Here is a 14,515-nt window from a genome sequence, read left to right as displayed (position 1 = left end):
AACCTAATACAGGAACATTCATCTGAGGGGTTCGGGGCATCCTTAGAAAATAAAGGGGGGAATTGTGAGACCCCACAAGAACTCCAGCTTGTGTCTTGATTCCATCTTGACTTAAGTTCAGAGAGTTCAAATTTGGCTTTGCTCCTTAAGGCTGAATAACAGGATGTTTGGCCAAAGAACTGGTTACTAAGATGTCTTGCTCATCAAGGCCAAGTAATAGGGTGTTTGGTCAAAGGTGTGGTTACTAAATGTTTTGATAATGAAGGATGTGTTTATGCTTATTTGTTCCTTGAACCATGGTAAGATGGTCTTCCCATCCTCTCCCCCCCCCAATCTTGTTTTGGGTATAAAAGGGCTATGATAAATAAATTCGGGGCTGCTGCAGTATTCACAGTATTCACTGCCATCCTGATTCTATCTTCTGTCTTTTGTCTTTTTCTTTCCTAATCTTCACTCCCATATTCAGGTACTCTTGGACAGGTCAGCTGGTCCCTACAGTACACTCCACATAGCTGCATACTTGCTGTCTTCACAGGTGAGATGATAATTGGAGGGAAACACATGGAATCACACAGCCATATCTCAAGTATTGGCTGCCTCCCTATAGCATATGTCCCAGATAAAGAGACTTTGGAAGTAGGATCAGTAACTCAGAAAAGATCTAGTGTTGTATGCTTCATATTGCATTGTGCAAGTAGATTTTGTAGCTGGAAGTTTCTCTCTTCCTGCCTGGCCCTGCAATTGGGATGAATTCTCCCAAACAATGGTCCTGCAACTACTTATAACTCAGGCTTATTTTATTTACAATCTTATGGTCTATGGCTTTAGCTTATATTAGGTAGCTCTTTCAACTTAACTCAACCCATTCCTATTAATCCACATGTTGCTGCATGGCTTTGTGGAATTACTTATTCTCTCATATCTTGCTTCTCCTGGCAGCTTCTCACAGCATCTGCCCTGACCCAAATTTTCTTCTCTCTCTCAATTGGATTTCCCACTTGGTTCCATTCTGCCCTGCCATAGGTCAATGCAGATTTATTTATTAACAAATGGGAGCAACAGATATTCAGAACATATGGAAAGACATCCCACAACACTTCTCCTTTTTTGTCTAAATACGAAGCAGACTTTTAACTTTAACAATAAAGTTTTATATAAAAATAGTTATCAAGCAAGAATTACAGTATCTAATCTATTTGTATTTGGTAAAATTAAAGAAAATATTCTATCATCTCTCCTATATTTGTGAACCTAAACTTTTATATCTTATTTACCTTTTATCATAACAAAGAAAAAACTATAATTATAACTATCTAGTCCAACTCCATCAAAGACCCCAGAAAGATATAATATTACCTAAGTAAACAGGATTACATTGTGAGCAACTTCCAAAATTCTAGAAATGACAGAGACATCTGGCTGCCTGGAAAGTCATCCAAATTTCCTCTTTAAACTTGAGGCATCTATCTTCAGCCTATTGGCCTATAGTTTCTCAGTTACTTCTCCCTGTTTCCTGAACAATGTCTGGCAGCCTCCTCTGCAAAGCAATAACCTGGAGGACCACCTTGCTTTGTTTTTGCAAAATTCAGGGTTCATTTTTCTATGGGTCCTGCATGTCCAAGTTATAAGACATACTATCAAGCAATCCAGGAAAATACAGTTTTTTTCCCAAATGGCTAACTCTTGTCATAAATAAAGCAAGCTCCATGTCGAGTTTCTTCAATGCCCATCATCTTCTCTGAAGTAGTTGGTACTACATGGAGCAGACATGTCTCAATGTTCAGAAAAGTCTAAGTTCTTAAAACACTGCAAATGCCATATTTTGTATGTCTTTGAAGTGTTTGACGATAATCTACCCACTTGAAATACACATTTGTATATCTAAAAAAACTTTACATGACTATAAATTTGAGTATTAGCTGGGTGGTGGTGGAACATGCCTTTTATCCCAGCACTCTGGAGGCAAAGCCTGGTGGATCTCTGTGAGTTTAAGGCTAGCCTGGTCTATAGAGTGAGATCCAGGGCAGGCATCAAAACTATGCATAGAAACTCACCTCAAAAAACCAAAAAACAATTAACTATTAAGTTTGTATTTCTTAACTGTATATTACATTTTTAAATGAGGTACATAAACATAATACCTTCAACAGAAATAAAAATATATAAACGGTGTAACAAAATTAACTTTAAATTTGTATCAATAAACCCAAATCCATAGCAATGTAAAACATTTCAAACAAATTGTTGCTCTTTAAAAGAAGGTTCAGTAATCTATCCTTTTATCCTATCATATCTATATCCCCTTTTCTTTTTAGAAAAAGTTTGCATTTATAATCAACCACCTTTAAATAAAAATAAACATTTATAAACAATATTTGGAAATTTGGGCATAGCTTCTAATAAAACTTCCTGTTTGTTGGGGGTTCTGGCAATCTTATGGGGATCCTGAGAAAATTAAGAGGTATAGTTAAAATATGGCTATAGTAGTGTTTGAGGCGTTATCGACCTTTCAGGGGTTCTTGGTTGATCAAACCACATTAGACTAGAAGCAATCCACAGGTACTAATCTTCTGTGGAAGCAAAAGCAGAATGTCTTTTCCAAAGCAACATATTCTTAGACACAAATTTTAAAGTCAAGATACTTTTAAAATATACATATTGGTTTAAATGAGGAGCCTTTATAATCAAATCTCTCTCTCCAGTTAAAAATCCCAAAGATGGTTCTAGAATGTTGTTGTGGTAGCACTTGGGCATCATGTTAGGATGAAGGGGAAGGAGGTGAAGCTTAAAACTGTGGGGCCGGTTGTGGGACTGGGTTGTCCCTAGGGCTGAGGCAGGTCGGTCCCTCCCGCCTAGTTGGATCAGGCCCAGGGCGGCAGCTTAGGCGGTGGTAAGTGACTGGGTGGTGCCAGAGCCTGAGAGGATGCCTTTTCCAGTTACAACGCAGGGATCCCAACAAACACAGCCCCAACAGAGGCACTGTGGCATTACCTCTCCTATCAGCTTAGCGGCCCCCAAGGAGACTGACTGCCTACTCACACAGAAACTCATGAGACTCTGAAGCCCTTTGGGGTTTTTGAAGAAGAAGAGGAACTGCAGCACAGGATTTTAATTTTGGGAAAATTAAATAACCTGGTGAAAGAATGGATACGAGAAATCAGTGAAAGCAAGAATCTTCCACAATCTGTAATTGAAAATATTGGAGGAAAAATTTTTACATTTGGATCTTACAGACTAGGAGTACATACGAAAGGTGCTGATATTGATGCATTGTGTGTTGCACCAAGACATGTTTATCGGAGTGACTTTTTCACCTCATTGTATTGTAAATTGAAATTACAAGAAGAAGTAAAAGACTTAAGAGCTGTTGAAGAGGCATTTGTACCAGTTATCAAATTGTGTTTTGATGGAGTAGAGATTGATATTTTGTTTTCAAGATTAGCACTGCAGACTATTTCAGAAGATTTGGACCTACGAGATGACAGTCTGCTTAAAAACCTAGATACAAGATGCATAAGAAGACTTAATGGTTGCAGGGTAACCGATGAGATTTTACATCTAGTACCAAACATTGACAACTTCAGGTTAACTCTGAGAGCCATCAAACTGTGGGCCAAACGGTACAACATCTATTCCAATATATTAGGTTTCCTCGGTGGTGTTTCCTGGGCTATGCTTGTAGCAAGAACTTGCCAGCTTTATCCAAATGCAATGGCATCAACTCTTGTACATAGATTTTTCTTGATATTTTCTAAATGGGAATCGCCAAATCCAGTGCTATTGAAACAGCCTGAAGAAAGCAATCTTAATTTGCCTGTGTGGGACCCAAGGATAAACCCCAGTGATAGGTACCATCTTATGCCTATAATTACACCAGCATACCCACAGCAGAACTCCACGGAAAATGTGTGCATTTCAACACGGATGTTCATGGTTGAGGAGTTTAAACAAGGTCTTGCTATCACAGATGAAATTTTGCTGAGTAAGGCAGAGTGGTCCAAACTTTTTGAAGCTCCAAACTTCTTTCAGAAGTACAAGTATGTATTTTAAGGCATGTCAGCCACGTTGCTCTTAAGTAGTGTTCTAACAGTGGCCTATGTGGTATTTTCTCTTGCCAGATTAGTGAACTTTGGAGTCTCTCCTCCGGTGTCTGTAGAGTTTTCCTTACTGTTGCAAAGGATTTAGGAGTTTTAGTCAACTGTTGTTTTTCCCTTTATCAGTACAATGTGTCAGCCTTAGAGTTTTGTTGCTTGATTGACCTAGCATTCCTACTGAGCGTCAGCAGCTCAGTTCTAGGTGTGCAACTTGTCAACAGGACAGTCTGCACCTTAGCAAGCAGGTGAGCTTTTCACTATCTGATTTCTGTTCTCTCTCAAGAAACTTCTTACATTTAATCTGACAACTTACAAGGGTATTTAAAACATGCACAGACCCCCAAAAAAAGTCAGTGTTCGGCTGATTTAATGTTTCTAGTAATTAGTAGCACATCATTGAAATACTATTTCCCCTTTCAAAAAAATATGTCTGCAAACATATTTAAGTGGGTATAATTTTTATTAATGTCTTTAATACAATGCTTTAACACCTTAGAAGTTAAAAGCCTCGTGAATTGTGTTGTGTTGAAAAATGTAAGTTACAATAAATTTTAAAGAAATAACAAAAACCAAAAAAAAAAAATCCCAAAGACAACACATTCCAGACTGGCTGTGTAATTTCCATCTTTGTGTGGCTTAGTTTTTTATATTACTTTATTCTCCTTTTTAGCGATTTAAGTTTATTATTTAAATATTACATATATATATATATATATATATATATATATATATATATATATACCATACATATTATGATTGTCTATACCTTCAGACCATTGTTTTAAACTTCAGTGTGGCTAGGACCAAAGCAGCAGACTTGGGTGCTGACTCCACTCCTCTTGGCTTTTTAATGTGGCAGAGCTATGTTTACCACCAACTCTAGGAAGCAGTGGGTCTATGCCTCCATCAAGCAGTGTGCAGCCCAGAAACCCCTTTTCTTTGTCTGTACTAGCAATAGTTAAATCCACCACGCAGTGCACTGCATGGCTTGGAGACATCTCCGTGTACAGTGGTGGGAATCTGCCATGCTGTAGCTCAAGTCCACATGCCCTGAACACACCATACTGTAGCTCAAGCCTCCATGCTGAGGCATCTTTGTATTATGGCTTGCCTGAGAGACACAACTAGGAAGCTGCTCTTCACTCCATTTTAGAACCCTTTTTAAAATTTTCTCAGGTTTTGGGTGGAAATTCTTTCTAAAGTGTTGGGGATCAAATGTAGCCAGAGGTTTCTCTGGTCCTGCCCAGTCCTAATGTGGGGATGAATTTATCCTAACCATGGTCCCAGAGTCACTTATAAAATAATCATCCAGAGGCTTATATTAATTACAAACTGTATAGCTTATGGCTTTAATTTATATTAGCTAGCTCTTTCAACTTAACTCAACCCATTCCTATTCATCTATATGTTGCCACATGGCTTTGGGGCACTACCTGTTCTCTCATGTGTTGATTCTCTTGGCAGGGGCTCACAGCCCCTGCCCTCCCCCCGCTTTTCTTCTCTATCTCTCTTAGATTTCACACCTGGCTCCATTCTACCCTGCCATAGCCCAATGCAGCTATATTTATTAACCAATGGGAGCAACACTTATTCACAGCTTACAGAAAGATAGCCCACAACAAATGTTCATATAGGAAATCCTGTGTCAAGAGTGTGGGTAAGTGGCCCTATCAAAATGGGAGTGTGGATTGAACCTGTGTGTATGTCAAAATTGTAAAGGAAAGAGAGACACCACTGAGGAATAGGGTTATTCAGCAAAGATACATGTGGTTCTGGACATTTAACATGGCTGAATTCTGCAAATATTTAATATAGTCTATAGTGACAATACTTATGGAGTAAAGAAAAGAGTGGTTTAAGGTGTTCTCTCAATCTCCAAAAATGATTTAATCTTTCAGTTATGAAGAATATAAATGAGCAGAACAAAGGATGATGAATGCAGTTAATAATCAGTATTCTTTGCTGAACCATGATAAAATACATATTTTGTTGATCTTAGTGATCATTTGCAAAGTGGTCACTGTGGTTGCTGATAGATGTCTTACTGAATGTGATTGTAGTGATTAGAATACCAAATTCACATATCCCAAATCTTCCCATTGTTCACTTTTTATATGCAGTATTTGTTAATTAAATATTTTAAATTATACAAAAGAAAATTGAAACACAACAAAGTACACTTGGAAACACAATATTATGTTAATAAACTGCTATTTAACTAGCATTATAAGAATCATAAAATATATTAATATTGATGTTGGTAGTGTGCATGATGGTTTTGTACTTGGAATAAAAACTAGCATTAATTTCTAAGATTAATTGAATTGTTCCCAGAATGACAGTCCATATGTTAATGAAAGATGTCTTTACATAAATTTAAGTAAAACAAAATAAATTGAGAAAATATTTGAATCTATTCAACAAATGTGCATAGTGTGGGGTCCCTTGGGTTATTCTCTCTATAATGTAGGTAAGGAGAGTTAAGGAAATGCTGTCCATCTGATGCCAGCTGTTAGAGGTGTGTCCTGCAGTCAGTTTTCAAAATATTGAAATCACATGGAAATTAACGAACCATGGTGTCAGAGTTTGAAAGTGATGAGTTTGGATATGTATAAGATGGACGTGGAAAACTTTTTGATATCCTCAAATTCATCTGTGAACTGAAAGTGATCCTAAGAAATAGTCTAGAAATCTCTACATTTGAACTCTTCCCAGTTTACACAATTAACTTTCATTTTTCACACAGTTTTGCATATACATCTTGTATATTAATATTTTCTCCACTGTTATATTAATAGCCAAAACTTTTATATTCTGCTGGTATTCATTAAGATTTTTGTGTGTGATCTGAGACAGAAGACAGATTATATTTCTCACACTCAATATTTTAAAATGTATTTGTGTTTATGGTCCAAAATACATGGAATGGTTTTTAACAGTTCTGCAACACATAACACCTATATTCCACACGTGGATATAGGAAAGGCTATTTGAAACCATACAGGTTTCGAGGTAATACCTCAAGTTTGAACATGATTCACTATGGGGCAAATTGCTATCACATTATAGCATCTGTTAGTTGCTGTAAATATTCACCCATGACTTATAGTGACCTGAAAATAGAAGTTTAATATTCATTTGTACACATGATGTAAAAAATAGCTCAAAGGCCCAGCATTGTAGGCTGAGCATTTATGTGTAAGAGAAAAGGAAATATTGTAAACTGCATTTGAAGAAACCATCAAAGTAGCAGTCAGTACACTGCATTGTAACTTTGCACGTTTTCTCAATTGCCATTCATCCAGGTTCAAGCCTTTGTCTTAACTCTGCTTTACAAAGGATTGCTGCAGACCATAGACGCTTTTAGGCTGAAAGGTTTTTGTAACTGATTGTGGATGCAAGCTCTTTCTCTACCTTGAAAAAATGGGCAGCAATACATGTATTTGAAGTAGCAGCTTCATAAGTGTTTTCCAGGCCATTACCATCAGCCACAGGCACTCCAGGTGAGCAGAGATTAGAGACAAAACATTCCAGCATAGTGGTTTATTTCTATACTTCTGTTGCATTCTGAACATCTTCATAAATTCTTATAATCTTCTCCATGTGACTTAAAAATTGGAAGGTAGAAACATAAGCATACAAGACTCTGGGTACTGCTCTGTTATTCTTGACAAAACTGGCACAATCTGCATGCTGTGTTTCTACCTCTCTTTGATGATGTAGTGGGGACCTCAAAGTCTGAGTCAGCATATCAACTGTTCTTACCCTGTATAGCCCCAGGCAGAGAATGCAACACATGCCTTCTAACAACCTCCCCAAAAATCTTCCACTGAGTCCAAGGCTATCAAGACCATCCTTCTTAAAGTGAGTACATTTGTTTTCTTTTATATAATTGCTTGTCTCTTTCAACTGTTTCTGGTGTTCTTGAATAATCCTAGCTAGCTCCTGGTAAACACATCCATAGTTATCTCTGGGTATTTCCCAGCTGTGAGTCGCTTTCTGCTCATGAGTTACGTTTCTATAGCATCTAGCCACTCTGTTCCCTGGATGAAAAATTTATAAGAACCTGATATGATTAAAAACATAAACTGAAGCACAGTACATGGTTCTTGATTAATCCCTCATGCCTGAGAATGGTATGTACATTGTGGACAACCATCACACAAGAACATTGGTGTGCATGTATAAACTTTTGTGTTGTAATTTGTGTATGTGCCTTAATGCATCTATGTTTAGTCAAGTGCATAAAAACAATCACTCAGGTCCTGTTTACCCTACTTCATGCAATGTGTTTGTCAAGTTTTTGGTAACACATTGTAATCTACAAAGCTAAATAAAAATACATGTGTAAAATTTAGATTTCTGGAAAAATAATTTACTATAATCATGATACACTAACAAGAGCCATTATGTTCATGTTTTCTTGATATGTGTGGTGACTAGCTTGTTAAATAAAACTTACTTCTTCTTTCTCTGATTCTATTCTTGTGTCAGTATCTGTACATCTTGAGAGCCACATCTAGTTTAATGCTATGAAACATTATTAGACATGGACAACTGGAAATAGTCATGCTTTATAAAGCAATGAATGCATATAGAAAACTTATGATCCAATGTCTGGTTTTGACACTTCTTCAAATTTCCTATTTATTTTTTATGTTAATGTCTTTTGGTAATTCACATTCTGTGATTAAAAACCTTATCCTGAAAATAAAGCTGTTTACTGCACTCTCTGTCCAACTTGCTCTTAGGAGTCTTGACATAATTATGCTTCATTTTTAGCACCTTGGCTTTAAACACTGAAATGTTTCTTGAAAATGTTTTTTTAAAGATTTATATCTTTATCATGTATACAGTTTTCTGTCTGCATGTATCCTTGCACACCAGAAGAGGGCACCAGATTTCATTATAGGTGGTTGTGAGCCACCATGTGGTTGCTGGGAATTGAACTCAGGTCCTCTGGAAGAGCAGTCAGTGCTCTTAACATCTCTCCAGACACTTGAAAATGTTTTGATCAGCAAGTCAGTCATTCACTGTTCAGTGAAATTACGAAATGATACAAAACTCTGAATGCATAATATATATGTGAGAATAAAATCTTCCATCTCAAATGTGCTGCCTTAAGGCCCCTCCTGTAACTAAACAATGAGTTGTGAAATGTGACATTTCCCAGCACAAATCAACATAACTGATTTTTTTTTTTTTTGGTTTTTTCGAGACAGGATTTCTCTGTGTAGCTTTGGCGCCTTTCCTGGAACTCGCTTTTAGACCAGGCTGGCCTCGAACTCACAGAGATCCACCTGCCTCTGCCTCCCAAGTGCTGGGATTAAAGGCGTGCACCACTACCGCCCGGCCTAACATAACTGATTTTTAATTAATGTTGTAGAATACATCTGCATGAATTCTTTATACTTGATATTTAAAATTTGATGTACCTTCAATTTTCATGTTTATTTATATATAGCTTATAGGATTTAACAGTGACACTATCAATCAATTTATACATTGTAATACTGATGCACAAATCCAGATATTTGTACATGAATTTAGGTTTTCCCTCAAGGTATATAGTGGGGGTGTTTGCAAACACCGGCACCTCCAGAATAAGGTGTACTTGAGGCAAGAAGAAAATCCAGGACAATACAACTCATTACACATTGTTGTTTCAAATTTCTAGAGGTTGACACTTGGCACTTTATATTAGGCATGTTTAAGCACAGCAGAAGTTTGGGGAAAGTTTCCATGTGGTAACTTATTCCAGTGTGTACAACAAAGCTTAAGACATGTTAACATTGAAACATTTTAGAAGTACAAAGGATCTCTTCTACAAATATTGGTTCTATTAACTGAGATACAATTCCCAATCTAAGTACTAAGTAGAGGGATTGAAAGAAACATATAAGTCTATGGGAGTCAGGTGTGTCCAGGCTCTACAGATATCAGAGTTCACCATTCTATTAATTACATCCAGTCCCAACATTCCTGGTGAAAAACAAGTTATGTATCTCTTCAATTGAAGAGGCAACCCTGAAAGTTTAGTATTCTTGGTTTCCTAAGAACTTATCTGTGAGCACAAGGACCTCATGACGTCTGAAGTATAACAAGAATTTTTGGCCCTTTATCATAAAACAAAGACCTTGGTAGCTGTAGATGAAATTCTAAATGGTCTTAGTAAATAAGAAACACAAAGCCAAATACAGAGTTAAAGCCTATGAGATCAGAACAAGAGCCATGACTTCCTTTAGCTTTCCACTCGCTGCCATTGCTTCCCTGGAGAGAGAAACCTTCTTCCTGTGTCCTGTCTTTTTATTGCCTTTCTGTTCTGCCTTCTCATTGGCTCTAAACCCAACCACATGACTTCCTCCTCACTGCCTGTCTAGTCACTGCCTGTCTATACCGACCTCCAGGTCTCTGTGGTTGGTACTGTGATTAAAGGCGTGTGTCACCATGCTTGGCTGTGTCCCTGAACATATAGATATTGTGCCTGCCATGTGATTGGATTAAGGGCTTGTACTACCATCACCAGTCTTCTGCTTAATGTCTATGACCTCTGATCTCCAGGCAACTTTATTAACATACAAATAAAATCACATTTCATCACAGATAAAATATCACCATAGGGAGGGGATAATCTTGTTGAAATTGTATGTACAGTAAGGTTGCATGGGAGGTGGTTCAGTGGATCAAGTACCTATTGTAAAAACACAGGGATTTGTGATTAGGTCCCTGGCATTCATGAAAAGCCTAGAGTGATGGTGGGAGTATACTCCTGAAGGGCAGAGGCAGGATGATTCCATGAAATCCTGGCTAGCCTGTGCACAACACAGACTGGTTATGTACGCTGGGAGTATTGAAAGACTTTGCCTCAAATAATACTATATAGAGTTAGGAAACAAGGCAGCTGACATCACATATCTCCTCAAAATATAAATATACATACATGTAAATTTGCACCTGCATGCACAAATGCATACAAACAGAACAACACAAAAATATTAGAAACAAAGATTGTGTGGTCAGAATTAGCTGGGCTGTGATTTCTCGAAGATCTTAAATTCACTGTATGAACTATTTTGTATCATGATCCTGAAATTCTGAAAACTTCTGGTACAAACCTTAAATTGTGAGGTACTGCTGGCTTGATCTGTTTCCATCAACATGCATCCATCTAAAGAATTATTCTCATGACTTTATGCTAGTTAGTGTTATAGGAAGAGCCTGTGATTAACTTACAAAAATTATGCTCAGACATCAGAAATCTGTATACACACATTGAAGGTCAATCATCCCTCTGCTTCCTTTACTCTTAGAGGTGGTGAAAAAAGTCAGGGCAACAGTACATCATATTACCCCTTACCACTACAGGACCTGAACACCCCTTGCTTCATTTCTTGTTTTTATCCTCTCTTTTCTTGTTCCATTTAGCAGTGTTGGAAGATAAACATATAGGATTCTAGATCTTCTACGGAACTTGCATGCACAAAGTCATAGAAAATGCCAGTTTGTTAGCACATGGTATCATGCATTCTCACAGAGCAAAACAACACCAGAATTTTCACTGCAGGATGGTCCACAATAGTTGGGTATAACATGAATTGCTAAATGATCTTATTAATAAAAGAAAAACCTGGAGCAGATATTGGGGTAAAAGCTAAAGGAACTAATTCTTATCCCTACAAAATCCTACATCAAATAAGAGTAAGCTCCTCTCTCTACTCTGCCTTATCACTTCCTCTATCCACCCAGGTCTGTCACTTGCTGTCTGTCTGTACAGACCTCCCGACCTCTATGTTTAACTAGTGGTAGCTCTTCCTTCTGATTCTCAGGCAAACTTTATTCGTTACAGCACAAATTAAATATCACCACATTTCCCCCTTTTTTTGTCTAAAATAGAAAAGTTTATACATAATATAAGAAAAATTACATACAATAAGTACAAAACTATATACAATATATACAGGCCATAAATATATCAACAATGTCTAGTCAATTTCCACTTGACAAATTCAGGAAAAATACTCCATTTTCTATCCTATTTTGACTAGCAATTTGCAATACATTATTAATTCAACTGTATAAGTATAATACCTTGAATAAGATTAGAAATATATGTACAATATTTTCTAACAAAGTTAATCTCAAATATGTATCAGTACACATAGTTTGTATACAATATAAAAAATTCTCTCCAATGTAAAATATTTAAAATTAGTAGTTGCCTTTTAAAAGTAGATTCAATTATTTACCTTTTAATCTTCTCATATTCATATTCTCTCTTTTTTCCTTTCAGAGAAAATTCAATAATCTATACTTTATTGTATCATTTCTATACCTTATTTTCACAGTAGATTCAATAATCTACCTCTTATCTATGTTCTTTTTTTTCCCAAAAAATAACCCTGAATCTAGTTTTTTTGTTTAGCTTTTTTCCTGACCATTATCAATTAACAACTTGTAACTAACCATCCTAAACAATGACAATTATCCATAACCCATTGAATGACCAAAAACCACCCATCTCACCTGTTGGGAATGTGGGCATTCTGTTCTTAAAATTACTTCCTGCTCTCAGGGGTCAAAGGCATTTTTAGGGGATCCTGAAAAGAAAAATTTTGAGTTAATTGTCAAGTCCTGAGAGAGGTAGCTGTATCATTTTTTGTCAAGTTTCTGCATAATGTGAAAATGAAGAGCTGGTCTCAAGTCGTTGCTTGAGTAGTCTGTGAGGCTGGATCATCTCACCTAGCCATCTTAAAATTGTCCTGAGCAATTGGTAGTCAAAAACTGATCTTTGGTGTTGTTTGTCAGCTTAGTGGTATTATGATTGTCCTATTGAAATCACCGCTGTGGGGCCCCATCATTTGGAGACTTCAAATTTGCTGTTAGGTGTGATCATAGTTCCCTGCAGAAAACTGATAGAGACTCAAACATGAAATTATGTACAGGATGATAGATGAAGCCTTTTATCTAGAATTAGTTATTATTCTATGCAACCATTAATTTTATGACAAAAGTTTAATATATATAAATCTTATTAATTTTGATGTAAAATCCATACCTTAAAACAAGTTATAAAGAGTCAAAATAAAAGCAAAGGATTACGAGTTTTGTTGCAAGAGAATTGTCCTTTAATTTTGGGTTTTCTTCTGTGCCATATCAGGTGGTTCTTCTGATATGATACAGAGATTTTGGATTTTCCTTTAACAAGCATGCTTGGGTTTATAGAAGGAGAGAGCCACACTCCAACTACAAAGGCAGCTTTAATTTTAAATTGAACTGGAATTTTATAAACACCATTTGCATTATGTTTCTGTAGAAAGCAACAGAAACATATATTTAAAAAGACTAATGAAATTTTATATGTGTTATACCAATAGTTCAATTTACTCTTTTCTTTGGAACATTTTTTTTCCAGATGATTTATCCTTTTTTTTCATATGTCTCATGTGTCCCCTCTTTTTCAGTTTCTTAGCATTCAATCTCCTGAAAGACAAAACCAAGAACCCCAACTTTGGGGAAGTTCCCTTTTGGCAAGGTATATCTGATTAAAAAGAGCTGAGGAAAAGCATTTATTAGAGGTATAAGCTAATTTAAATTGAATGATCATTCTGCTTGATGAACTATCACTTCTAATTAAGAGGTCTCTCTTGTTCAAATCAAACCTTCATAATTTTGATGGTATCCATAGCTTTTCTACACCTTTAAAAACAAAAGCAAAACCTGAGCACAAATGTAATACATATGCTGGTTTCCATTTTGAGGTGAGTGCATCTTTGAAGTATAAAAGTTGATTTAATTCCATAATTTTTTTCTATTATAAAATGTCTCTCTGTAGCCATCATTCCTTTCTCATGATTCTTGAGAAAATTTAATGTTAATAAAGCATTATGTAATCTATTTCTGGGAGTTTGTGTTACCCCTTTCTGTTTATTTAGCATATATCCTGTAGAGTTCAATTTGATCTTTCTCTGATTGCTTGGCCCATAGAACTGTGTGGTATATGCTTTATATTGGAAAAAGCAAAAAACTGTTTCATTTTACCAGAGACAAATGCTCCAGCATTGTCAGTTTTAATTTGTACAGGTATATGTATGATGACCATAACTTCTAGCAAATGTGTGATTACAGAATCAGCCTTTTTGTAACACAGAGCAGTTGCCCATTGAAATTGGAAATAGGTATCAATGGTATGGTATACATATTTCAATTTTCAAAATTCTGCAAAGAGAAACACATCCATCTGCCAGATTTTATTCCTCTGGGTTACAAAATGCTGGTAGTTCAGTCTGACTGTAGAAAAAATAAGTAGGCCATTTCCTTGGCTTGATTCCAAGTTATAGAAAAATCTTTCTTTAAAACCCTTACTATTGACATGATGTTTTTTTTTTCTGAGCCTTTAGCACATTTCCTATCAACAGATTATC

At 36.3% G+C, this 14,515-nt stretch overlaps 1 protein-coding gene and 1 pseudogene across 1 annotated transcript; both read left to right on the top strand.

The window, feature by feature from the left end:
• LOC131903803 (vomeronasal type-1 receptor 4-like) overlaps nucleotides 1-8,156 on the top strand; it is a 59,541-nt pseudogene extending 51,385 nt beyond the window's left edge.
• LOC131894502 (poly(A) polymerase alpha-like) lies at nucleotides 2,924-4,056 on the top strand. Its single transcript, XM_059244777.1, is given in 2 exon segments — nucleotides 2,924-3,047; nucleotides 3,050-4,056. Coding segments are annotated over 2 exon segments (1,125 nt in total). The 3' UTR covers nucleotides 4,051-4,056.
• Nucleotides 8,157-14,515: the final 6,359 nt, after the last annotated feature.

The sequence above is a fragment of the Peromyscus eremicus genome, chromosome 1, assembly GCF_949786415.1.
Source record: "Peromyscus eremicus chromosome 1, PerEre_H2_v1, whole genome shotgun sequence".
Classification (NCBI taxonomy): domain Eukaryota; kingdom Metazoa; phylum Chordata; class Mammalia; order Rodentia; family Cricetidae; genus Peromyscus; species Peromyscus eremicus.
The sequence above is the reverse complement of the archived record's forward strand: the minus strand, read 5'-3'. Positions and strand labels throughout refer to the sequence as shown.